At 39.6% G+C, this 26,779-nt stretch overlaps 1 protein-coding gene across 4 annotated transcripts; it reads left to right on the forward strand.

Annotated features, from left to right (window-relative positions):
• LOC127645179 (pre-mRNA 3' end processing protein WDR33-like) lies at window positions 1-26,681 on the forward strand. 4 transcript variants are annotated; one of them, XM_052128710.1, is made up of 23 exons: window positions 1-198; window positions 4,194-4,416; window positions 4,499-4,567; window positions 4,654-4,758; window positions 6,172-6,267; window positions 6,377-6,528; window positions 8,154-8,251; window positions 11,814-11,940; window positions 12,063-12,217; window positions 18,701-18,779; window positions 18,869-18,979; window positions 19,227-19,321; window positions 19,842-19,928; window positions 20,112-20,245; window positions 20,360-20,512; window positions 20,644-21,390; window positions 21,535-21,598; window positions 21,748-22,009; window positions 22,137-22,208; window positions 22,761-22,906; window positions 22,995-23,096; window positions 24,486-24,683; window positions 24,785-26,681. In XM_052128710.1, exons 2-23 carry the CDS (start codon window positions 4,213-4,215, stop codon window positions 24,958-24,960), a joined length of 3,432 nt encoding a protein of 1,143 aa, XP_051984670.1. In that variant the 5' UTR covers window positions 1-198; window positions 4,194-4,212; the 3' UTR covers window positions 24,961-26,681. The 4 variants fall into 4 exon arrangements, with proteins under 4 accessions (XP_051984670.1, XP_051984669.1, XP_051984672.1 ...); XM_052128709.1 differs by having other exon boundaries at window positions 24,782-26,680; XM_052128712.1 differs by lacking the exon at window positions 22,995-23,096.
• The last annotated feature ends 98 nt before the right edge of the window (window positions 26,682-26,779 follow it).

A 26,779-nucleotide genomic window follows, 5' to 3' on the forward strand; every position in this document is an offset into this window, starting at 1 on the left:
ATGACGTAGTTTCGTGTGTTGAAAGTATCTAGATGAGAGGAAGCCTCGAGATGGAGGCATGGGGGTAATTTAACGCAAAAAGAACAGTTTGGAGACAGTTGACTTTTAAGTTTCAGAAAAATAATACAACAGTCTCCACAAGGAAGAGTCGCGTATTAAATGTAGATATATAGACTCAGTCAGCACTGGATATTTTGGGTGAGTTTCTCAAGTATTGACTGGGCGCCATTTAAACACATTGTGCGGGAGACGGAAGAAACGACCGCTCTCACAGCACTCGTTTGAATTATCAAGCGAAAAATGCCTGCTCTCAAATAAACCAAAGTCACTTTTATTTGTTATTTGGAAGGGTGTTCTGTCCTTATAGTGTTAGACAGTGGAAATGTGGCCTGTTTATGAGGGCCTGCTTGTTGTGTTTTAGCTGGCTAACGGCTAACAGACAACCTCGAGCAACACCAGACGACAGGTATCAATTATATAGCTGCAGCAGCCAAGTCACGTTTTGTTTTTAATGTCAAAATGTAATAGATACGCGTCGTTAAGTGTTGTTCACATGTGTTTGTTTCAGTGTTGAGCTCTGGATTATTGTAACAGTGCGGAATGTAACACGCCACCTTTAAGAATCGACTTTCAACTCAATTTTAATGTCTTTACTGGCCTTCACAAACCCGTCAACGGTACTAAAATAACTCCAGATGTTACTAGACACCTTTACATCGCTTTAAAGTTGAGGCTTTTAGCACTAGCGAAACTGCATTGTTTGAACGATGTGTTTGCAATTTACCACCATGCCACTAAATCGACAGTAATAAAGTATTAAAATCGCATATCGCGTCACTGAGTCTCAAAAAATATTCTAACCGGCTGGCTATCAATATTCATAGATGTGATAATTTAGCAATAAGTTTAGTAACAGGTACTTAATTGTGCTTTACCTAATACTTGCTCAAGAGTTCATGTGTTTTTCATTATTGACATTTCTGATTCACTGGACAAGAGTGCAGGACAAACTTTGTTAATTTCATTTCATTTGAACTTAAATTCTCGAGGTTATTGAGATTTTCTGATTTTCTCAGTTTCTATGGTGGGGAAATACAATTCAAATAATTATTTGGTTCAAGTTTATGAAATAAAATGTCTATATAGTGATAATAACTAATTTATTAGGCCTATATTACAGATTAACATAATTTATTACTACTTGTGACACGTGACAAAATATTTTTTTAAATTCCAGGCCATGTATTGCCCAGTAGTGACGTTGGCCCAATTCTGCCCTTATGATGTCTAAATAACTGATCAATGTTATCCACCAATTTTTCTTTAGTGAGATCAAGAGAAAATAACTATTTGTGAGATTTCTTTTTTTAGATGACTCCAATCAAATGAATAGCATTAAAAATCTAATTTTTAATCAGAAGTTGACAATTATGGCCAAATTATTTCTAAAGATTTTCTGTTTTTTTTTTTTTTTTTTTTAGACCCTTAACATCAGTTTCAGTTGTTTGACATGCAAAATAATGGAATATTTATGCCAGTAAATCTTTGAAAACCTGTAATTTTCAAGGCTTTTCCTTTTTAATGACCGTGTGTGTGTTTTGCAAACTCATGATGGAATTTATTTGGTTATATGTATTTTTATTTTATTTTTAAAGGATAAAAGCCTCTGGGGTATTATTTCTTCAATCCAACAACTAGCCTTTGTACAGTGAATAGTAGTTGCACATGTCTACAATAGGGTTGGGAGATGGCTTAAAAAAAAATCTATGTTTTGACGGTATTTCAAATCTAAACATATTCATTGACTTTGAAATGTCTTTGGTTTGTTTTTTCAAAGGAACCATTTCAACCAAAAGGCACTGTTGCCAAGTAGATTAAAAATGTTTAAAGCAAAAAGTATAATACAGTAGAATGTGATTCTTCATAAATTTAAGCCCACTACATTTTTCACTAAATTAAACTGTAATTTTTATTGATGTATTATTTACTAAACATTGTATAATATGTGAAGCACCTCGCAGGGACTTCCATGAACCTGTTTGAGTGCTGCAGTTGAGAGTGTTGAATCTGTGTTTTCAAGAAATTGGCTGTAACAGAAAATGTATCTAACCTAGTGTTACCCTAACTGTCTTGATGTTTTTACCACTTACATTTCAATAACATCTTATTTAAAATTATCTAAATTAAAAAAGTGCATTATTGTGAATTCATTGGGACATTCACAATTTGTTAGTGTTGGTTAGTTTAACATCTCCAATAAATTGATATAGAATATATGGTAAATATTTAATATATATTGCTCAACTCTAGGTAACATTGGGTTGTTTGTGGAGAAAAGTTATATGATCAGTCTACAATTTTTTTTCATTAATACTTGCAGTGAACTGTCTAATTTTAAATACATTTTTACAGAAACCAACATCACAATTTTTAATAAGCTGTTTCTTAACAATGTTTACAATCTTTTACCTATCCTGTGATTTGTCATCCATCTTTACATATCATGAGCACTCTAGTTATTCCTGTTTAGTAGTCTTATTCCATCCTCAAAACCACTTTGTTGATTAAAGTATCATATTTCTTTGTAACAAATAGGGCTGGGATAAATGATTATTTTTTAAACGATTAATCTAGCGATTATTTTTTCGATGCATCGATTAATCTAACGATTCATTTTTTCCCCAGTCCGATTCGATTAATCGACTTGTGACAACACCGGTAATACCTGTTTCATCGGGGGTAGGGGTGTATAAAATGTAAAAAAAAAAAAAAACATTTGCCGGGAGTTTGATTGACTGGCGATCTGATCAATCAATCATAATACGCCATTTTTGTCCGACAAAGTAGTCAGGAGAGAGAAGATTAACGTCGGTGGATTTGAATTTGAATATTGGATTGTAGGCTACTGTACTGACATCTTTCCGCGGTTAAAACAACAGTCCTTCTGATGTAGGCTACATTCATGTTTAGCCTATTTGATGCTATAAATTAACCAAGGAAAAGATGATCGGTTCACGAGCAGCTTTAACTGAGGCAATCTGTCACGACACATTAAAGAGCCACAAAATAGTAGGCCTATTTATGGTTTAATTTTCTTTGAATGACCAAATTTGAAAGTTGAGACTTTATTAAATGTTACCTGCTTGGTCCTGTCTGTCAGCACGTTGTCAGTGTCCTCTATGTATTTTTCACGACATTCATAGCTATAAGCGCATTATTAATAGTTATAAGCGAAAACTTTAGGTGTCGACAACGTATTATAGCTTACTACAACATCGAGTGCAAAGTGGGGAGTTGAAAAAAAACTTACGGTGCTCTGTCATCTGCGGCTGCTCCCGGGTGGCGCTAGAATGGAAGGCCATCTCCATTTTGCAAAGATGACATATCACGGAATTTTTTCCTTTTAAATAATTCCCATACTTTAGAGGAACGAGTGCATGCCGCCTTGCACTTCTGATAGTCTGAGGAGCCACTCGTGTTGGCGCCGGCGCCGCCATCTTTGTTTTGGGTCTGACAATTCGACGCGCATATTTTGCGTCGACGTCATCCCAGCCCTAGTGCTGGTGCATTGCCGTGGTGCTAGAATGGAAAGCCATCTCCATTTTGCAAAGACGACATATCACATAATTTTTTCCTTTTAAATTAAAGAATTCCCACACTTTAGATGAACGAGTGCGTGCCGCCTTGCAATTCTGGTAGTCTGAGGAGCCACTCGTTTTGCTTCTACTCTCCGGCGCCGCCATCTTTGTTTTGGTCTGACGAATCGACGCGCATATTTTGCGTCGACGTATTTTTTGCGTCGACGTCATCGATTACGTCGACGCGTCGTCCCAGCCCTAGTAACAAAGCTAAGGCATGCAGTCCACAGAATATATTGATATAGCTTACCCCATAAAATAGCCTAACAGTTTTGACACAGGAGAATGTTTAATATGGATAAGCATGTGATTTGGAGGACATTTGCATTGGGAGATGAGAGCAAATTACATTTTAATTAATAAGATAAGCAAGTAATTCACTGATTCCTTTTATGTGTTGCTGGACACTGGTTTAATGTTTCAGTAATCAGAAGTTACTTATTTTTAAATGTGATAATTTCATGCAAAACGTTTGACATGATTTTTGGTTTGTGCTCAATTAATGTTAGCTTATGTCAAAAACTCCAAGTAATGGCATCCCCTTCACATCCTCAGGTGTTACAGAACTGTCACCATGGCAACAGATTTGGGCTCCCCTCCCCGATTCTTCCATATGCCTCGGTTCCAGCACCAGGCGCCTCGGCAGCTGTTCTACAAGAGGCCAGACTTTACCCAGCAGCAGGCCATGCAGCAGCTCACTTTTGATGGCAAGCGCATGAGGAAAGCTGTCAACCGCAAGACCATAGATTATAATCCCTCTGTCATCAGATATTTGGAGGTAAAGACTGACCAAGAATGGAAAAGGAAATTTAGCAGAACCCCTGTCACAGTTATCTAAATGTATTTCAAATTACTCTTAGAATCGTTTGTGGCAGCGAGATCATCGAGACTTCCGTGCTATTCAACCAGATGCTGGCTGCTACAATGAAGTGAGTATATAATAATTCACTGCTTCTTTGAGTGGCATTTACATGATTTTCGATAATTTAAATTAAATGCCTGTCTTTTCTTGCAGCTTGTTCCTCCAGTTGGTATGCTTAGTAACCCTATGAATGCTGTTACGACAAAGTTTGTTAGAACCTCCACCAACAAAGTCAAATGCCCTGTGTTTGTTGTACGGGTAAGTGTTAAGACAATATGTTTGGATAAAAACTGGAGTGGAGTATCCATGCCTTAAATAGATAGTTCACCCAAAAATAAAAAAAAAATTCTAAACCAGTATGGCTTTTTTTCGGTGGAAAACAAAAGGAGGTATTAGACATGGGGTGGGAAACTATTTTGGTAAAGGGGCCACATCAGGCTTTAAGTAGTGCATAGGAGGCCACATTGTATTCCTTTTGAGATACAATGTTCTACATTTATTTGGTTTTTGTATCTTTTAAGCCTAGAAATATTTGCGTACTCAATTTTTCTGAAGTGTATATGTGACTAATGGGACTATTCTGCAATTGCCTAAAGTATTGTATTGCTCTACAAAGGTAGATACTTTTCTATCAGGCATTAGAAAATTAATAAAGGCTAAGCTTATAAATTATTTATTCTACCATCTCTACTTTCCTGTTTATTTATTATTCAATTTAACACTCTCTACATCAGGGGTCTGTTTTATTAAAAACAAAAAATAGAAAATGAAACAACTTTTAATGTTTGTCGAAAAGCTGGTGAGTTTACCTTTTTATTTTCAAAACATAACCCATTTACACGCTAAAAGGGTCATGATGAAGGTCTTGTCAATGGTTTGAATTTCCATTCAACACACAACTGAATAAAACAGGCTGCATGACTATGATTAATGATTACTTCAAGAGATAGATTAGCATACAGGTGCAAGGGGACTTCAATATTTCTAAATTGCTCAAATAAAAATACATATACATATTCGTCTCTCGCTTGCTTTTGCTCATGTGTCAACGATTAACCCTCTGCATGTCAATGAACAGAATATTGCACTAGAGATTAAGTTTGTTCAAAGGGGAAAGCAAGAGCTAGAAATGGTGTGGAAGTGTGCATGGTTGCCAGATTGCACAAAATAAGTATGACATTAGGCAGAATATTTTCAATTTGTCCAAGTATAAATCTAAAATTGGGGGTGTTGCATCTATTATCTGGCCACCCTGAGCATGCTAAACACTTGTGAAGGCGCGTTAGGTCACAATGCAAGATAACTGAAATATCCAATAAAATAAAAAAAGATTAATTAGCCACGGGCCACATTAAACCATGTGGAGGACCGGACCCATCCGACGGGCCGTAAGCTGTTCAGTTCTGTATTAGACTGTTAGGGCCCCAGTTACAATTCAATTTCATTGTATCTTTTACTCCGTACTAAGAAAGTGAATGGTGGCTGAAACAAACATTCCGCCTAACATATTCTTTTGTGTTCCATGGAAGAAAGAAAGCCATGAGTAAATTACAACAGAAGTTAACATTTTTGGAGGAACCATACCTTTTCCGATTCCATTTTTATTTGTGAATGTGATACTTTTTTCCCTCTGTTTGTTACAAATATTTCCCTTCTCTGCCCTTCTTGCAGTGGACTCCTGAAGGCAGACGACTTGTGACAGGTGCCTCCAGTGGGGAGTTTACTTTGTGGAATGGGCTCACTTTTAACTTCGAGACAATTCTGCAGGTAACCAAAGGCCACATTTAGGTCTATGACACCACCTCATAACATAAAAAAGCTTGTTTAAAAGGTGTTTATTTATTTATTCCTCTCTCCCTTCCTCACTCTCTCATAGGCTCATGACAGCCCTGTCAGGGCAATGACCTGGTCTCACAACGACATGTGGATGTTGACTGCCGACCATGGAGGTTATGTGAAGTACTGGCAGTCCAACATGAATAACGTCAAGATGTTCCAGGCTCACAAGGAGGCGATTAGAGAGGCCAGGTCTATACACAATCTACCATTTTCTGTAGTTAACCCAAGCCTGTTACTGCCCCTGCAATGGCAGGGCTCTGCCTGTAGGGGGCTCTCCTCAGTGTTGTCAGTTTTTATATTCTATTCCCTGTGCTGCTCAATGTTCATGTCCTTGATTATTGACACGTGTGTGTTGTTTTTGCAACACTGCATTTATTTGTCACATATGAGTTATGTATCCTCATTTTTTATATACATAACTACTTTGTACAGAAAAGGTGTATTTTCACACTTTCAAATAAAGTATTCCCAGTTATTTATATTCTAAGGTGATGAAACATGCAGTCTAGAAACAAGAAAAATGACCGTTAAATACAACCTCAGGGATTAAAGTTTTGTCGTAAGGGTGTAATGATCCTCCGTTTTGTAGAGGATAGGCAATTATCCTTTCACTGGTGCACTTGTATGAAACCTACATGGCTCTAGGTTTCATGTCACAATGGTATAACAATGGGGAAAGAGCTGTGCTTCCCCTACTGGCCATCAGAGTCTGTGCCATGCTTTCAGTCAGTCCCACAAGATGACTCTTCCCTAGCTTCTAATAAAAGTACTGCTTCTAAATAAAGATTTTAATAATAAAGATTACATATTTTCACGTTGATACCACTCTCATATGGGTACAAATGCACATGGCTGTTGAACATTTTCAACCACAATTAATAGTGATATGCAGGTTGATGATTCACTACCACTCCCATTCATTTTGGTTCACCCAAACACAATACAGAGCACATAAAATGTACCCTTTTGATGCAATAAAAGGAAACCTGTCAGCACCAATAATAATAAAAAATGGGTAACAAAAAGACATACGCCACACATTTAAAACCAGTTGTGATAAATCATCAGATTAATTGTGCATAAGTGAAGGTAAGAGAGGCTGAAAAGAGCCCTTTTTATATATATTTTTATTAAGTCTTTTCAAAGAGAGAAGGAAAAATCCTTCACACTGCCATAGTTCGCAAGAAACCCAAGATGTACCTAAACAGCAATGTCCAAGTCATTTGCGAGGCTGTTTATTCCTTGTTTAACATGCTTTTCAAAAATTGAGTGCACAATAAGAGGGTTTGTAGTTTTTGCTTTTAGGTGTTACTGTTGTGTTTCATGTTTGGCAAGAAGTGGTGTAATTAAGTGTTTTAGGATTTCAAAGAGTGATGTTGTGAACTGAGGCAGGCTCGGTTTTGGCAAATGTTTGGACCAGCTTGTGTGTTGTGTGTTCTGGGAGCATCTATTTAGGAGTTCCTATATAAAAAGTACATGATTCATTTAATTGGTCGAGTTAACAATAAAAGTAAATACAATTCATGCTTATGGGAATTATGCAGAATTCCTTTTTCTGATGTTGTAACTTAAGATACAGGGATTTTTTTGTAAGAACCGCTAGTCATTTGAGCATCCTTGTTAAAGTTAGATAAGCAATTACGCTTAATGATGGTACTGTTCTTTAGAAAGAGCCATATTAACAGTCTGCTAAGGAGATGGATGGTTCTTTGTAAGATCAATTCAAAGGGCCCCCACAGGGTGTAAGGTGTCCACCCCACAGAGAGCTGCCATGTTATCCTTCATTGTTGATTCTTTCCCTGCTGTGTCTTCAGTTTCTCTCCTACGGATAATAAATTTGCCACTTGCTCTGATGATGGAACTGTACGCATCTGGGACTTTCTGCGCTGTCATGAAGAAAGAATTCTCAGAGGTATGTTATATAAGATGTGGAGATACTCACAAATCCATTCTTTTAAACACACATTCACACTATCATCTGGGTTTACAAACACACCTCGTTTTACACATATCTGCACTCTTTACCATGGGCTCTTAGTGTCAGTTTCCTGATCTTGCACTATTATTGGCAATTTTCGGGGGTCTATAATGTGTTTAAATAAATATTCATTAGACCTTGTGTTTAAGAATGTACCATATATTGTACGGCTTACTGACCAATGTCAATGGTCAAAGCATTTTACCTTATCAGGTAAGATATCAATTTTTTGTATGCTAAATACAATGTAGTTATCTTAATGTTAACAATGTTTTGTAACTTGTTTAGTAACGATTGTTTTCGATTTCTTGTGGAAATTTTGATGCACATGAACACAGAAAAAAAAAATTATTCTCTTTCGTGTTGTGTCATCAAATTGATTCAATGCGTTTCCTGCACACTTCTCACTGGATGACTGCATCTAGTAACCCTCTCATGTGCTATGATGTACTTAACATTCTAGAGTTATACTGTAGTATTCTAAAAATTAACGTAATTTTGTAAAATGACTTCTAAGTAATTTTGTTATGAAATGTTGGACTTAAATCTTTAATCAAATAACATTTTATATTTATTAATATTATAGATGCAACATGTTGGCATAGTATTTCAAATAGACTTTTGTCTACAGAGTGCAGCAGTCTGGTTCTGGAAGTAAAAATTCCATTCAATTTGTCCATAGTGGAATTGTTTTTTAACGATAACGTATAAACCTATTGCGAGCTTGTTGTTCAGTGGTATGTGTTCCTGTTAATACTATCATTCTGCATTATATCAACTTCAGTTTTTTTATTATAATTTTTTTTAATCCCCTTTTCTCCCAATTTGGAATGCCCAATTCCCACTACTTAGTAGGTGACGCGGTTAGTCAACTAAATCCGGGTGGCAGAGGACAAGTATCAGTTGCCTCTGCTTCTGAGACCGTCAATCCGTGCATCTTATCACATGGCTCATTGTGCATGACACCACGGAGACTCACAGCATGTGGAGGCTCATGCTGCTCTCCGCGATCCACGCACAACTTATCACATGCCCCATTGAGAGCGAGAACCACTAATCGTGACCACTAGGAGGTTGCCCCATGTGACTAGCCTCTCTAGCAACCAGGCCAATTTGGTTGCTTAGGAGACCTGGCTGGAGTCAATCAGCACACCCTGGATTCGAACTTGTGACTCCAGGAGTGGGAGCAGCATCGATACTTTATTTTTTTATATAAATAGTCTGTTTTGATGAAGAACTAACCTACTTATGATCATAATGGTAAATATCCACTAGTTAAAGATTTGCAGCTAAAAAGCCCAGCAGCGACCATCCATTCCCATCATGATGCATTCAAATCAGTCTCCCTGCACTCTCAAACTACTTTATATATTTGTATATATCAGAATGTTTTACTTGAAACTTAAAATAGAAAATGTTGTACTTATCAACAACTTTTAAATCAATATTTTTCCATAGTTTTTATTTGGATTGCTTCTTAGAAATGGTATTTGTCATTCAAAACTAGCAATAGAATTTGCCTAAAAGAGAAGCTATAATAATTTGAGGTAAAGCACACCAAGTTAACGGTCACGTTATAGTCTAAACGGAAAAGGCCTGGCTGTTGCAACCTCTGACATAATATAAAATATTTTTCTGTTAATTTCAATTGATTAATACAAATAACACAATTGTTAGTGAGACATATAACTTAACTCACCAATGTCGAAAAATAACCTTTTATGTTCAGACCTCATCAGGGAGTTATCTTCTCCCTATTTATTAGACTGATTTCATATACAGTTAAATTAACTGCAAGGTGAACACACGATTTGAAAAAAGAAGAGGCTACTTGTATTGAGAAAAGTGCTGTGACATTGGTGAAGATAAGTAGACTATGGTGGGGCTTTTGGTTTTTAGATTTTTTACAGTTAAAGTTTTAGATTCAGTTACAATTCAGCTAAATACCAGTAACAACATATTAGTTATTTCATAGTGAGTGATTCTTCTCTCTGTGTGTGGGTATGAGCATCAGAGAGACTGTAGACTTTGGAAACAAGTTTATGATAAAATAAAGCACTTTTAAAAATATATATATAATTCCAGTTTAAAAATGTTGTTCAAATGTGCATGGTTTTTCTTGTTCAATTTATTTACAAGCTTCATTGCTGACTATTTACTTTAGGTTGAAAAATCCACTGTGTACAATTGCTATTACAAAACACAACTGATTGCATACAATTTAGATATGCGTTCTGAATACTGTTTGTGCACCTAGAGAGGTCAAATATTTTTTTTCCCTCACAAGATGCATATGCTGTGATCTTTATGAAACATTTACTTGAATGTAGTCTCAAATGCATCTTTGTGCACCTTCATTAGGGGCCCCTAGAAACCCAGTCACAGAGCACCCTGAATTTCAAACATTTAATACAAGGGAGATATAACCCAGGCCCAATTTATGACCTGTTAGATCATGTTTACCTATTACTGGAATAATATTAAACATACATTTTGGAAAGTGCAATATTGTAATGTTTCAGACCTATCAATAAAATAAAATCAGACTAAATGTCTGAAATCAAATAAAGTGATAAATCACCACAGTACTTCAATAAAAGGCAAACAGCATAAGATTTACTCACTGCTGTTAGACCATTTTCATTATGTGAAATCTGTCTCCCTGTGTCAGTTCAATTTTTAAAGGTAAAAAAGAAATGGGATGTATCTGACCCATTACAAATGAACCATTTTAATTTCCAGGTTTAGTGTTTAGCATGTAGTTTTTAACATATGGGCATTTTTATTTTGCAGAAATCTATATCATGCATTATTCAGGTATTTTTGTATCTACCTCATTGGTTTACATGAAGGCAGAACACATTTTCAATCATTTCAGCACATTCACAAGCACACACCATTCATATCAGTCAATTAAAAACAGCTGTTAAATGCATGCAGCCTTTTTGGGGAGGTGAAAAATGTAGTACTTATGTAAACATTTACGTTCCATGAGATTTGTTATCTTGTTTATGCATTGGTAAACGTTTCAAAATTAGTGTTTAACGTTTCTGACATGCTACATCATTTGAGTCACTTTGACTCTGAAACATGTTTTGAGTTTGGTGCACTCGAGTAAAAAGAAAGGTCTGAGCTTTCTAGCTATCTAATTATATTCCAACTCCAAACCATTGCTGAGATTTAAAAATGTAAATGCTTTGCCTCTTATTTTAGTGCATACAAATAAAAATGTGTTTCTGGGACAAAGTGACTCAAAATGATAGGAGCCGATTGTGGCTTTTATTTATCCTGGGTTCCCTCATAGAATTTTGAACATGAAAAACCTATGATCTTTTTAAAGTGATGCTGAAATTGCTATTTCATATAAACATTTATGTAAAAAATCTGATATACAGAGTAACGATGTTGTTTTGAAATATGAATGTATTACAAATAAATGCAATGTCTCTCCCTGGATATAACATTCACATTTAAAACCTGTTTAATTGGTCTCCAGGTCATGGAGCAGACGTTAAGTGTGTTGACTGGCATCCCACTAAGGGTTTGGTGGTATCTGGCAGCAAAGACAGCCAGCAGCCTATCAAGTTCTGGGACCCAAAGACTGGACAGAGTTTGGCAACGCTGTAAGTTAACAAGCAGTTCATGTGAGAGGATAGTTAGAGGACCCTGTAATTTTTGTTCTAATGTATTTCTTACCTGAATGGTTAGCATGTCAGAGTCTAATTTTCCTGTATTTTGCCCTCAGACATGCACATAAAAACACAGTCATGGAAGTGAAGTGGAACCTCAATGGCAACTGGCTGTTGACAGCATCACGTGACCATTTATGCAAACTTTTTGATATTCGCAACCTCAAAGAGGAGCTGCAAATTTTTAGAGGACATAAAAAAGAAGCCACAGGTGTACTCTCTATTAAATATATATACACACACAGTTATGCACAAAAGTTTGCATACCCTTGGAGAATTGTTAATATAAATAAATTTTTAAAGAAAACATGAGTGAGCAGGCAAAACACATTTCTTTTATTTCTTATGGGATTCATATTCAACTGTACAGAAGTATGCCAAAAGTATTGGCAGTGACATACATTTTGTGTTTCACAAAGTTTTCTGCTTCAGTTGTTGTGGTGTTGATTCACATTGTTTCTAGATTATTGTGCAGAGTGATCGGATGCATTTTAAATAATTGCAAAATGCTTCATTGGCCAAAACAAAAAATGTACTTTCACAAAAACCCAAATTTCACAGTTTTTTGGTCCTGGCACAAAATGACCAGCTAACATCATTTCACTAATCGTATCAGCAGCACCTGGGAAAGTGTGAACGAGTACTAGTCACTATCATTCTGATTGGATTATAAGAGCAGACTGATTGCTATAAAAGGGAAGAAGTGCTTCCAATCATTGTGTTCTTGTTAGCAATGGTTACCTCTAAAGAAAGACGTGAAGCCATCATCAATTTATGTCAAAATGGTCTCAAATGCAAGGAAATTGCTGCAAAGAATATTGCGTCATTAAAAAAACCCATTTACCGGATCATCAAGAACTTCAAGGAGAGAGGTTCAACTGCAGTGAAGAAGGCTTCAGGACGTCCCAGAGTGGCAGGACCGTTTCCTCCTGAGGAGTCAGTTATGGAATCGTGTCACCACCAGTGCAGAGCTTGCTTAATAATGGCAGCAGGTTGGTGTGAGTGCATCTGCACGCACAGTGTGGCGAAGGCTTTTGGACAACGGCCTGGTGTGAAGAAGGGCAGCAAAGAAGCCACTTCTCTCCAAGAAAAACATCAAGGACAGACTGAAATTCTGCAAGATGTACAAGGATTGGAGAGCAGAAGACTGGTGCAAAGTTATTTTCTCTGATGAAGCCCCCTTCCGACTTTTTGGGACATCTGGAAAATCGATAGTCCGGAGAAGAAAAGGTGAACACTACCATGAGTCTTGTGTCATGCCAACAGTGAAGCATACTGAGACCATCCATGTGTGGGGTTGCTTTTCATCCAAGGGAGTGGGCTCTCACAATTCTTCCCAAAAACACTGGCACGAATAAATAATTTTTATCAAAACGTCCTGCAAGAGCAACTTCTCCCAACGATCCAGGAGCAATTTGGTGATGATCCGTGTGTTTTCCAGTATGATGGAGCACCATGTCACAAGACAAGTGTAATAATGAAGTGGCTAGGAGATCATTACATATATATTTTGGATCCGGAACTCCCCGGATCTTTATTCCATAGGGATACAGTGGTCAATCCTCAAAAGCAGAAGCCCACAAATTGCTATCAACTCTGAGCGCTAATAAGGCAAGAATGGATCGCCATCAGTCAGGATTTGGCCCAGATGCTGATATCCAGCATGCCAGAGCAAATTGCAGAGGTTATGAAGAACAAGGGTCAACACTGTAAATATTGAATGTTTTTGCCAATAAATGCCTTTAAAAATTATTAAATGATTATCATTGTTTTCCAATATACCATAGAAACATGTGAAAAAATTCTTCAAATACTAAAGCAGCAAACTTTGCAAAACCCACATTTTTGTAAATGCCAATACTTTTGGCCACGACTGTAGGTTATAACAGAATGGCACAATCATAAAAAAACATGGCAACAAAGGAAAAAAAAAAAAAAGCTAAATGACCCCTGTTCAAAAGTCACATACCCTTAGTTCTTAATACTGTGTATTGCCCCCTTTAGCATCAATGACAGTGTGCAGTCTTTTGTAATAGTTGTCTATGAGGCCCCAAATTTTTGCAGGTGGTATAGCTGCCCATTCGTCTTGGTAAAATGCCTCCAGGTCATGCAAAGTCTTTGGTCGTCATGCATGAACCACGCGTTTGAGATCTCCTCAGAGTGGCTTGATTATATTAAGGTCAGGAGACTGTGATGTCCACTCTAGAACCTTTACTTTTTCTGCTGTAACCACTGGAGTGTCAACTTGGCCTTGTGCTTAGGGTCATGCTTGAAAGTCCAAGAGCGTTCTTGCAGAAGAATGCAATTTGTCTGCCAATATTTTCTGATAACATTCTGCATTCATCTCACCATCAATTTTCACAAAAAGGCTTCTTTAGGGCTCACACACCCCCAAAATATCAGTGAGCCACCACCATGCTTCACAGTGGGGATGGTATTCTTTTCACTATAAGCCTTGTTGGCCCATCTCCAAACATAGCGCTTAGTGGTTGTGACTATAAAGCTCTATTTTGGTCTCATCACTCCAAATTACAGTGTGCCAGAAGCTGTGAGGCATGTCAAGGTGTTGTTTGGCATATTGTAACCAGGCTTTTTTGTGGCATTGGCACAGTAAAGCCTTATTTCTGGGAACCCGAGCATGCAGCACATTTTTGTTCATGTACCATCGTATTGTGTTCCTTGAAACAACCACACCGTCTTTTTCCGGAGCAGCATGTATTTCTCCTGAGGTTACCTGTGGGTGTTTCTTTCTTTCCAGAACAATTCTTCTGGCAATCATGGCTGAAATCTTTCTTGGTCTATCTGAACTTGGCTGGTATCAAGAGATCCCCAAATTTTCCACTTCTTAATAAGTGATTGAACATACTAACTGGCATTTTCAAGGCTTTGGATATCTTTTTATTTCCTTTTCCATCTTTATAAAGTTCCATTACCTTGTTACGCAGGTCTTTTGACATTTATTTTCTGCTCCCCATGGCTCAGTATCTAGCCTGCTCAGTGTATCCATGTGAGAGCTAACAAACTCATTGACTATTTATACACCTACAATAATTGCAATTTAAAAAGCCACAGGTGTTGGAAATTAACCTTTAATTGCCATTTAAACCTGTGTGTTTGTCACCTTGTGTATATGTAACAAGGTCAAACATTCGAGGGTATGTAAACTTTTTATCAGGGATATTTGGGTGATTCAGGGATATTTGGGTGATTTTGGTTATCATTATGACTTAATAATGAGCAAAACAACTATGTGATAATAAATGGCTTCATATGATCACTATCCTTAAATGAAAGAAATTTCACAATTTCTGTCAGGGTATGCAAACATTTGAGCGCATTTGTATATGTGTATGTATATACAGTGCATCTGGAAAGTATTCACAGCACTTCACTTTTTCCACATTTTGTTATGTTACAGCCTTATTCTAAAATGGATTAAATTCATTATTTTCCTCATAATTCTACAAACAATACCCCATAATGACAACTTGAAAGAAGTTTGTTTGAAATCTTTGAAAATGTATTAAAAAAATAAATAATAAATCACATGTACATAAGTATTCACAGCCTTTGCCGTGACACTCAAAATTGAGGTGAGGTGCATCCTGTTTCACTGATCATCCTTGAGATGTTTCTACAACTTGATTGGAGTCCACCTGTGATAAATTCAGTTGATTTGGACATGATTTGGAAAGGCACACACCTGTCTATATAAGGTCCCACAGTTAACAGTGCATGTTAGAGCACAAACCAAGCCATGAAGTCCAAGGAATTGTCTGTAGATCTCCGAGACAGGATTGTATCGTGGCACAGATCTAGGGAAGGGTACAGAAACATTTCTGCAGCATTGAAGGTCCCAATGAGTACAGTGGCCTCCATCATCTGTAAATGGAAGAAGTTTGGAACCACTGGGACTCTTGCTAGAGCTGGCCGCCCGGCCAATCTGAGCGATCGGGGGAGAAGGGCCTTAGTCAGGGAGGTGACCAAGAACCCGATGGTCTCTCTGACAGAGCTCCAGCATTTCTCTGTGGAGAGAGGAGAAACTTCCAGAAGAACAACCATCTCTGCAACACTCCACCAATCAGGCCTGTATGGAAGCCACTCCTCAGTAAAAGGCACATGACAGCCCACCTGGAGTTTGCCAAAAGGCACCTGAAGTACTCTCAGACCAGGAGAAACAAAATTCTATGGTCTGATGAAACAAAGATTGAACTCTTTGGCCAGCATTATGTCTAGAAGAAACCAGGCACCACTGTAGGGATGGTATTGGCCAGGTGATTAGCGAAGCATGGTGCTGGCAGCATCATGCTGTGGGGATGTTTTTCAGCGGCAGGAACTGGAAGAGTAGTCAGGATTGAGGGAAAGATGACTGCAGCAAAGTACAGAGACATCCTTGATGAAAACCTGCTCCAAAGCTCTCTGGACCTCAGACTGGACCATCTTCCAACAGGACAACGACCCTAAGCACACAGCCAAGATAACAAGGAGTGGCTACGGGACAACTCTGTGAATGTCGTTGAGTGGCCCAGCCAGAGCCCAGACTTGAACCCGATTGAACATCTCTGGAGAGATCTGAAAATGGCTGTGCACCGACGCTCCCCATCCAACCTGATGGAGCTTGAGAGGTCCTGCAAAGAAAAATGGGAGAAACTGCCCAAAAATAGGTGTTCCAAGCTTGTAGCATCATACACAAAAAGACTTGAGGCTGTAATTGGTGCCAAAGGTGCTTCAACAAAGTATTGAGCAAAGGCTGTGAGTACTTATGTACATGTGATTTTATTTTTAATAAATTTGCTGAGATTTCAAACAAACTTCTTTCACTTTGTCATTATGGGGTATTGTTTGTAGAATTAAGAGGAAAATAACTAATTGAATCAATTTTGGAATAAGGCTGTAACGTAACATAATGTGGAAAAAGTGAAGCGCTGTGAATACTTTCCGGATGTGTGTGTGTGTGTGTGTGTGTGTGTGTGTGTGTATATGTGTATGTGTGTATATATATATATAATATATATATACATACAGTATCTCACAAAAGTGAGTACACCCCTCACATTTTTGTAAATATTTGATTATATCTTTTCATGTGACAACACTACATTGCAGCAAAGTGTCATTTATTCAAAGTAGTGAGTGTACAGCTTGTATAACAGTGTAAATTTGCTGTCCCCTCAAAAGAACTCAAAACACAGCCATTAATGTCTAAACCACTGGCAACAAAAGTAAGTACACCCCTAAGTGAAAATGTCCAAATTGGGCCCAATTAGCCATTTTCCCTCCCAGGTGTCTTGTGACTCGTTAGTGTTACAAGGTCTCAGGAGTGAATGGGGAGTAGGTGTGTTAAATTTGGTATCATCGTTCTCACACTCCCTCATTCTGGTCACTGGAAGATCAACATGGCACCTCATGACAAAGAACTTGCAAAAAGACTTCAAAGAAGAAAAAGAAGATTGCCAAGACCCTGACACTGAGCTGCAGCACGGTGGCCAAAACCATTCAGTGGTTTAACAGGACAGGTTCCACTCAGAACAGGCCTTGCCATGGTCGACCAAAGAAGTTGAGTGCACATGCTCAGTGTCATATCCAGAGGTTGTCTTTGGGAAATAGACCTATGAGTGCTGCCAGCATTGCTGCAGAGGTTGAAGGGGGTCAGCCTGTCAGTGCTCAGACCATACGCCGCACACTTCATCAAATTGGTCTGCATGGCTGTCGTCCCAGAAGGAAGCCTCTTCTAAAGATGATGCACAAGAAAGCCTGCAAACAGTTTGCTGAAGACAAGCAGACTAAGGACATGGATTACTGGAACCATGTCCTGTGGTCTGATGTGACCAAGAAACTTATTTGGTTCAGATGGTGGCAAGCGTGTGGCGGAAACCAGGCGAGGAGTACAAAGACAAGTATGTCTTGCCTACAGTCAAGCATGGTGGTGGGAGTGTCATGGTGTGGGGCTGCATGAGTGCTGCCAGCACTGGGGAGCTGCAGTTCATTGAGGGAACCATGAATGGCAACATGTACTGTGACATACTGAAGCAGAGCATGATCCCCTCCCTTGGGAGACTGGGCCACAGGGCAGTATTCCAGCATGATAACGACCCCAAACAAACCTCCAAGATGACCACTGCCTTGCTAAAGAAGGTGAGGGTGATGGACTGGCCAAGCATGTCTCTCCAGACCTAAACCCTATTGAGCATCTGTGGGGCATCCTCAAATGCAAGGTGGAGGTGCACAAGGTCTCTAACATGCACCATACTTCCAGGAGTGGAAGAGGATTCCAGTGGCAACCTGTGAAGCTCTGGTGAACTTCTTGTCCAAGAGGGTTAAAGCAGTGCTGGAAAATAATGGTGGCCACACAAAATATTGACAATTTGGGCCCAATTTGGACATTTTCACTTACTCACTTTTGTTGCCAGTGGTTCAGACATTAATGGCTGTGTGTTGAGTTATTTAGAGGGACAGCAAATTTACTACTGTTACTGTGAGGACACTGTACACTCACTACTTTACGTTGCAGCAAAGTGTTTTTTCTTCAGTGTTGTCACATGAAAAGGTATAATCAAATATTTACAAAAATGTGAGGGGTGTACTCACTTTTGTGAGATACTGTGTGTATATATATATATGTATATGTATATGTATATGTATATGTGTATGTTCAGTCTGCATGTATACTCATGTTTTCTCCTGTTGGTTGCAGCTGTAGCCTGGCACCCAGTTCATGAAGGCCTTTTTGCCAGTGGAGGCTCTGATGGATCACTGCTGTTCTGGAATGCAGGGTGGGCACCACTCACAAAAATATATTAAAATTAAATCAAAGTTGGTCATCAGTGTATTTGAGTGCTAATGAATGGAAATATGCTGGCAGTGTGGAGAAGGAGGTGGGTGGAATGGAGATGGCTCATGAAGGAATGATCTGGAGTCTAGCCTGGCATCCACTAGGCCACATCTTGTGTTCAGGGTCTAACGACCATACCAGGTGAGTGTTTGCACGTAAATATGTCTGTGCCACATAAAGTAACCTGTAAACGCCTTAGAACATCTATTGTAACTATTAGGTAGTTGCAATGGATACCCTCAGGCAATTACAGGTATCCTTTTATGGTAGACCTATTAAAGGGATATAGGTAGGCCAGTTATAGTTTTCTAATGCAAGGGGTGATGAAAGTACTTGCCCAACTAATTCCCTGTAAAACTATCTCATTACTATGCATTGTCTTCCTCAGTAAATTTTGGACCAGGAATCGGCCAGGCGACAAGATGAGGGACAGATACAATCTTAATCTGTTGCCAGGGATGTCAGAGGATGGGATGGAGTATGGTTTGTATTACTTGACCACTTACAGTTTTAGGAGCCCTATAGAGGATGTATTATTCCTATATGTTATTAATGTTTTAATATGGGGGGCCTGGGTAGCTCAGTGAGTTAAAGATGCTGACTACCACACCATTGAGTCGTGAGTTTGAACCCAGGTCTCCTAAGCAACCAAATTGGCCCGGTTGTTAGGGAGGGTACAGTCGCATGGAGTAACCTCCTCCTGTTCACTATAATGAGGTTCTCACTCTCTGTGGGGCACGTGGTGAGTTGTGCGCGGAGAGTAGCGTATAGCCTCCACACACGCTATGTCTCCACGGTAACACGCTCAACAAGCCACATGATCAGATGCAAGGATTGACAGTCTCTGATGCAGAGACAACTGCAATTTGTTCTCCGCCACCCGGATTGATGCAAGTCACTACGCCACCACAAGGACTTAGAGCGCATTGGGAATTTGGCATTCTAAATTGGGGAGAAAGAGGGGGAGAATAAAATAATAATGTTTTATTATGGGATTTTCTAGATGATATGGATACCAATAGTGTTGCAGCCATTCCTGGCATGGGAATCCCAGAACAACTGAAGGCTGCCATGGAACAAGAACAAATTGGTTAGGACACAAAGTACACACACAGTCACTTATAATTGTTAATTCATTTTTAAGCATGATTATTAAACAATCACTATATGCCATTGCTAAATATCATCAATGTAATCTGTTCTTTAATAGAAGAAAGGGACAGTCTGTAATTGGCTGGTTAATGGTAATTGGTTGTTCTGTTTTCCGGTAAAGAGACAGTTGCAGAGTCTGAGCTGAGCATTCCAGGGCTGGACTGGGGAATGGAGGAGGTCATGCAGAAGGACCTGAAAAAGGCCCCGACCAAGAAAGTTCCTTATGCAAAACCCATTCCAGCTCAGTTTCAACAGGTCAGTATGATCACTTTGTACATATGTACACCTGTAGTATTGGCAGCACTGTCAGACATACAGTTTTGTAAGCTATGTTGATAGTCATAGAAATGCCTGTCTTCTATTCAATAGGCATGGGCGGAGAATAAAGTTCCAGCCATGCCTCCTGGAGAGGTTCCAAAGGAGAGGAAAGATGAGAAGAAAGTCGATAGCAAGAAGAAGACTCAAGCAGAGATCGAGCAGGAGATGGCTGCATTGCAGTATACAAACCCGATGTTGCTAGAGGTCAACAGATTATCCTACATATACAGTTTTAGCATTGTGTCTTTAAAATCTGAATATGTCTATATTATGCAGTTTATCAGTGGTTCATTTATTTTGGTAAGAAGTTGTCTTTTTTTTTTTTTTGTCCATAGCAACTGAAGATTGAGAGAATGGCACAGTTACAGGAGCAGGGAATGCCTCCCCCTGCTGGACAGTCAGGGCCAATGCCTCCCTTTCCAGGTCAGGGTGGTCCAATGCCCCATCCGCCACAAGGGTTCCCTCAGTCTATGCCCTCCCAACAGATGCCCCACAACATGCCTCCAATGGGCCCAGGTGGCCCGATGCCTAGTGGTCCATTCATACCTCCAGGGCAGATGGGTCCCTCAGGACCTCCCATGCACCAGGGGCCCCCTCCACAGGGCATGATGGGACCTCCAGACATGCATGGACCTCCACGTCATCCTGGCCCTCACAGAAACATGGGACCTCAGGGTCCTCCTGGCATGCATCCTGGCCCTAGAGGCATGCAGGGACCTCCTCCAGGAGGAATACCTCCAGGGTCTGGTGGACCTCCAGGTAGTATGATGGGACCACCACCACGAGGACAGGGGCCTCCCCAGGGAGGAATGATGCATCAGGAAATGAGGGGACCTGTGCCTCACGGAAACATGATGGGCCCTCAGGGGCCCATGGCAGGGGGTATGATGGGGCCCCCGCCCAGGACTCATGGCAATATGCAAGGCATGGGAAACATGCATGGGATGGGGCCTCCTCCAGGGGGGATGCATGGACCGCCAAACAACATACAAGGGCCACCGGGAAACATGCAAGGTCCTCCACCATACATGCAAGGCAAACCACCACACATGGGTGATGGAAACAGAGGACAGTTCAACCAGGTGAAGAAGGCATGCAATTAGATTTTAGAAGAAAAAAAGATTTCAGTACATGGCACATACATGAACGCTAATGACAAAATGGTTTAACAGAATTGAAGTGTTGGTTGAATCTTCTATTTTTTAAATGTTATGCATGCTTTACAGGGTCAGAATCCTGGGCCTCAGTCAATGATGCATGGAATGGGACAACAGGCTCCTAACGGGAAAGGTAATACTCAATGAACACCATATTGTAATGCTTTTAACAAATACAATTATTACATTATGAAAGAAAAGCTTTTCATATCAGAATTGTCAAGTACATGAGTTATTAGTAATTTTGTTTCCTCCCTTTCCTGGTGCTCTTTGTGGGTGTAGATGGACCTCGGGGACCACCTAACCATCATATGGGACCCTCAGCGGAGCGACAAGGCCCGGGAGGACCGGGTCAGGGCTCTGATGGGAGCCAATACTGGGGTGAGGAGGGAGGCTATCAAGAGGGCTGGAGAAGAGGCCCTGGGGGTCCTGGCCAGGAATACTCAGGAGATCCCAGAGGCCACAGAGGAGGAGGACCAGGAGGTCAATGGGAGGGCCAGGAAAGATTCCCTTCACATGATGGAGAGTTCATGGGCCATGACGGGTACATTTCATTTAACACAACCTTAATAGTGTGGTTATTATTTACTAGTTGTTTGTTAATTGGCCAGAATCCTATGGGTTAGTATGTAAAATCTCTGTTAAATGTGTGTGGTGACTTAACTGTACAGGTTTGACGGGTATGAGGGCACTGGTGAGGAGTTTGACCCAAGGCAGAGACGACCACCGCATGGAGATGACTCGTAAGTTGCACAACACATGAGATTTGTCTACAATCAGCTGCATTGTGTTGTGACTGGAGAAATACTGTACATATTATTCATAACGGTACTTGAGACTGGAAGACTTGGACTCTAAACGTATAATTGAAGCACTTTTCCAGAGGCCGAACGGGTGTGAGCACAGTGAATAACGGTTCCAGTAGCATTTCCACTTGAGCACGGTTTGGTATGGTACGATTACAAATCATTCCCGGCCCATATTTCTCAGCATGCTTAGCTAACCTTACTCAACCGTACTGGTGGAACACCTTTATTACATGCTGACTCACAATTGGTCATTTGCTCTTTCACTCCATTCTAATTCCAATTTTGCAGCCTCACATTGGAAAAACGAGCACAGATTGGTAAGGAGAACCATTCGGCCCCATGGTGGAAAAGTGGCTTTAGATAATAAAGTGATTTTATTGGGATTTTTCACTTATTCAAGAATGCTCCTATTCTGGAACACTAGTTTATAACTGAACTCAACTGATTGCTAAATGCACATTCTATATTGTCTGGCTCTGTGTACAGATATAGGAGGGGTGGCATAAGCGGGCATGGTGGAATGGGAGGATTCCAAGATGAGTACGGTGGAGATGAGAGCTTTGATTCCCAAGAAGACATGGGCCAAGGTTGGGGAGGTAGAGGAAGAGCACGTGGCGGGCCACCAAGAGGAGGTAAGATTTATTCCGTTCACCATTCCATCAACCCACCTTGAGTCCGTTCAATGTGAGATGTCAGGTTTGACCAAGGCATCTTTCTTAGGTGGTGTTGGAAGAAAGGGTCTTCTCCCAACTCCTGATGATTATCCCTCACACTTTGAAGGAGGAAGAAACCAGGAGGGCTGGGAGGGAGGGCGAGATTCAGGTAGAAACGCATGGGGTGGATGCCGGTAAATGTGCTTCTTGCTGCAGTGCAGTTAGACGTGCTTGAACAGATTTTCATTGTGGCACTCAGTACGTTTACATGTGCAGTTATAATCGAGCTACAGTGGTTTTTGCATAGTCGAGCTATATTCTTCATCTGTCTGCCCAAGTTTGCAATGCGTAATTTAATATTTGAAGAAAGGATGTTAGCTGAGGAAGTGAAGCTTCTCCAAAATCACTGCTTGTGGGCACATAAATGGATTGTTCCCTCTTGTTCCATTTATCTTCTTTGCCCTGTAATAACTCTTTTGAAGGTGCTTCCATTATACACAAATCTGTTTGAGCCTTCGAATAAAGCCAGCTTCTAGCTTTTTGCCAACTTCTTAAAAAAGCTTGAATATATCTTGTGTCTTCCGAAGCATGAGCACAACACCAAGGACATTTGTGGTCTGATTAATGTGTATACATGCTGGACAAAGATGAGTTACAATCCCTTTATCTAGGTATGTTAATGCAAAAAATGTACTGGTTCGATTTTAGTCAGTCTAAAGTATTTACATGAAGAAAAAGAACAAAATATTGTTTTAGCCCGACTGAAATCAATCTTTTAAAGTGCATGTAAACGTACTAAAGCAATAAAGCTGAGTGCACACAATATGATTTTAATATAGATTTTCTTTTTGCGGGCAAATTTGTGAAATCTGCTACAAAAAATCAGATCAAAGCCAATTTGAAGGACAGGCTCGTTAGGTTTTAGCAACACACTATGTGGCTCATCGCAGAAGCATGTTTGAAAGTATTGAAAGAAAATCTTGTAGTGCAAGCAAGTATTGAGTTTACTGAAAAGCACTGGCCAATAGAATGTCAGGAAACTAGGGGATGGAACTATGTGTAAAAAAAAAATTATATTCAAGGCTTGTAATGTCAAATGTAATTAACCTTTTGGGCATCCTTATGTTTACCACCCCAATATCCTCCAGGTCTTTTTGGCGAACAGATAGCCATGGCTGCCCATTTCTGTCTTAACCATTGTCTGCTCATTTTCATTTCATTCATATTTTTGAAGAAAAACTCAACATTAAATGAAGCCTTAGGCAAAGTTGATGTTTTTTCTGACTTGGCATGCTCTCTGTTGAGGATCTGTCCAGATGGGTAATCTTAAAACGAGTGAACCTCATCTGCTTTTGATCAAAAAAAGTGTCCACTACAGAAATAATGTTGTTATATTATCTGCAGCATTTGTTGTGTATTTTGTCAGTCGTGTACTGTACACTTATTGTTAAGCGTCATTAGTGTTACGTGAAAGTGTTTGCCTTGTCGTTTGTGCTCATAGATCAAGGTAAGCTTCAAAGATCCACCTATATTAATGCTGGTACATTTATTTGTTCAGGTCATGAGGGCTATCGAGATGGTCAGCGGCCAGACCACAATATACATGACAGTCCCTCTCCAGCCAGTAGAGAGCGCTCTTCCTCACTACAGGGCATGGATATGGCCTCACTGCCACCACGCAAACGGCCATGGCACGATGGCCCTGGCACCGGTGACATGGACTCACCCGGCGCTGGACCTGATGACAGAGGAGCAGGTGAGTGAAGATATTAGCTAATGATTTGTTTCACTTATTAAGTCATTAATATTATAAAGTACAATAAGCCATAGACATAACTAACATCCAACTCTCAGTAGGTCGACCGCCACCAAGAGATGAAGGTGGGTATGGGCCCCCATCACGAGGAGTACGAGGTGGTTGGGGTCGTGGTGGGCCTCCTAACCCAGGTGGACCCAGTCCCGGTCCCAATGCAGGTCCCATGGTCAGGCGAGGGGCTCCACGCGGTGTCATGAGGGGTGGTCGTGGTCGGTAGGAATGGTCACGCCCGCTTTCCAGGGCACATGGGGGCAAAAACTGACTGCAATAATGACAGACAAAAAGAACCACACTTAGCCACGATAACAGCTTCCTTCATGGCCTAATTATGCAGGCTTGGACAGGTGCCTGGAAGAAAAATCTGAGTGGAACTCTGTGCTAACCATTTTAGCCCACTTTTATTGGTGGCAATGGTTTAGTTTTTTTCACTCTGATCTATCAGATAGATGGTGGTGGGAACTCCTGACGCCAACTGCTGATATCCAGATTTTGGACATGATCATACATGTACCCATGGTACAGGGGACTAGTTCTCACCTCACATTTCTGGATTTTACACAGTTTGTGGTGAAGATGCCAATTGATGTAATAGTGGCTCATCATGGTGTGAAGAAACATCTCTTGTAATGGACTTATATTTGTGGTCCAGAATACTTATTTGTGATGCATGGTACAATTCTTTGTAGGAGCTTTAGAGACACCCCTACCCAAACATCACCTCTACACTGAGCAAAGCCAACCGTAACTGAATTTGTACCATTTCCTGAGCCTCTTGTCTTTTTTGGCTTAATGATTGTGTGTACCATTAAGATCCTCTGAGTCAGATCCTATCATCAAGCAACTTTAAGTCAATCAAAGTATGGGGCAATGCAGAACAGGCATAATTTTGAGGACTGTGTCTATTACTAGAGAAAACTGGACTCTTGAATGTTTCATTCCCCAAGTGGCTTTTTGCCATTTATTTAATTTCATTTTTATGTAAAATAATGGAAATAATCTTTCTGTAACATTACCAGGCTGCTCTGAGTAAAGAGGCTGCATACTTTGTTTCTATGTGTACAGTTTGTCACAGTATTGTCATATTGTTTTGTCTCTTTTGTATGGAAACAAAATAGAATTTGTGCAAAGTTAATGTAAACCATATTTGCTCCTGTCATTTCTTTGATCACACTTGTTCCAGGTTTTGAGGTTTTTTAAACCCACTTTATTGATCCCAGGTGGGATGAATTTGCATGAAATTATATCAAGTCCATCTTAAAGGAATAGTTTCATCATAATTGACTCACCCTCATGTTGTTCTAAACCCATATGACTTCCTTATGCGGAATACAAAATGAATTGTTATAATGAATATTGTAATCTGTCTTTTCTTTTTTAAAGCATTAAAGTGAGGCACTATTCACTGCTGTTGTATTAACAAGGCAGACCGGGATATTCATAAAAGGGATAGTTAATCCAAAAATGAAAATTCTCTCATCATTTACTCACTCTCATGCCATCCCAGATGTGTGTTACTTTATTTCTTAAGCAAAACACAAAGATTTGTAGAAGAATATCTCTGCTCTGTAGGTCCATACAATGCAAGTGAATGGTGATCAAAGCTTTGTAGCTCCAAAAATCACATAAAATAAAAATAATCCATATAAATCCAGTGGTTAAATCAATGTCTTCAGAAACTATATAATAAGTGTGGGTGAGAGAAACATCAATGTTTAAGTCTTTTTTTTTTTGTCAATAAATCTCCACTTTAACTTTGACTTGCGAAAAGTGAAATTAAACAGCTACCACGTGTGACTTTCAGATGTGAAAGTGGAGACTTCATAAAAAAAGGACTGATTCTTGTATCTGTTTCTCACTCACCTGTTATATTGTTTGTGAAGAAGTTGATTAAGAACTGGAGTCTTATGGATTAAGTGTATGTGATTTTTGGAGCTACAAAGTTCTGGCCACCATTCACTTGTATTGTATAGACCTACAGAGTGGAGAAATTCTTCTAAAAATCATAATTTGTGTTTTGTAGAAGAAATAAAGTCACA

This window comes from Xyrauchen texanus, chromosome 6 (assembly GCF_025860055.1).
Source record: "Xyrauchen texanus isolate HMW12.3.18 chromosome 6, RBS_HiC_50CHRs, whole genome shotgun sequence".
Taxonomy (NCBI): Eukaryota; Metazoa; Chordata; class Actinopteri; order Cypriniformes; family Catostomidae; genus Xyrauchen; species Xyrauchen texanus.

Excerpts from the sequence above, each read along its gene's own strand:
- LOC127645179 (XM_052128709.1), top strand. The coding sequence starts at position 4,213 with ATGGCAACAGATTTGGGCTCCCCTCCCCGATTCTTCCATATGCCTCGG. Across the intron at positions 4,568-4,653 it reads ATGCTGGCTGCTACAATGAA|CTTGTTCCTCCAGTTGGTAT; the intron begins GTGAGTATATAA and ends CTTTTCTTGCAG. Across the intron at positions 20,513-20,643 it reads CAAACCCGATGTTGCTAGAG|CAACTGAAGATTGAGAGAAT; the intron begins GTCAACAGATTA and ends TTTTGTCCATAG.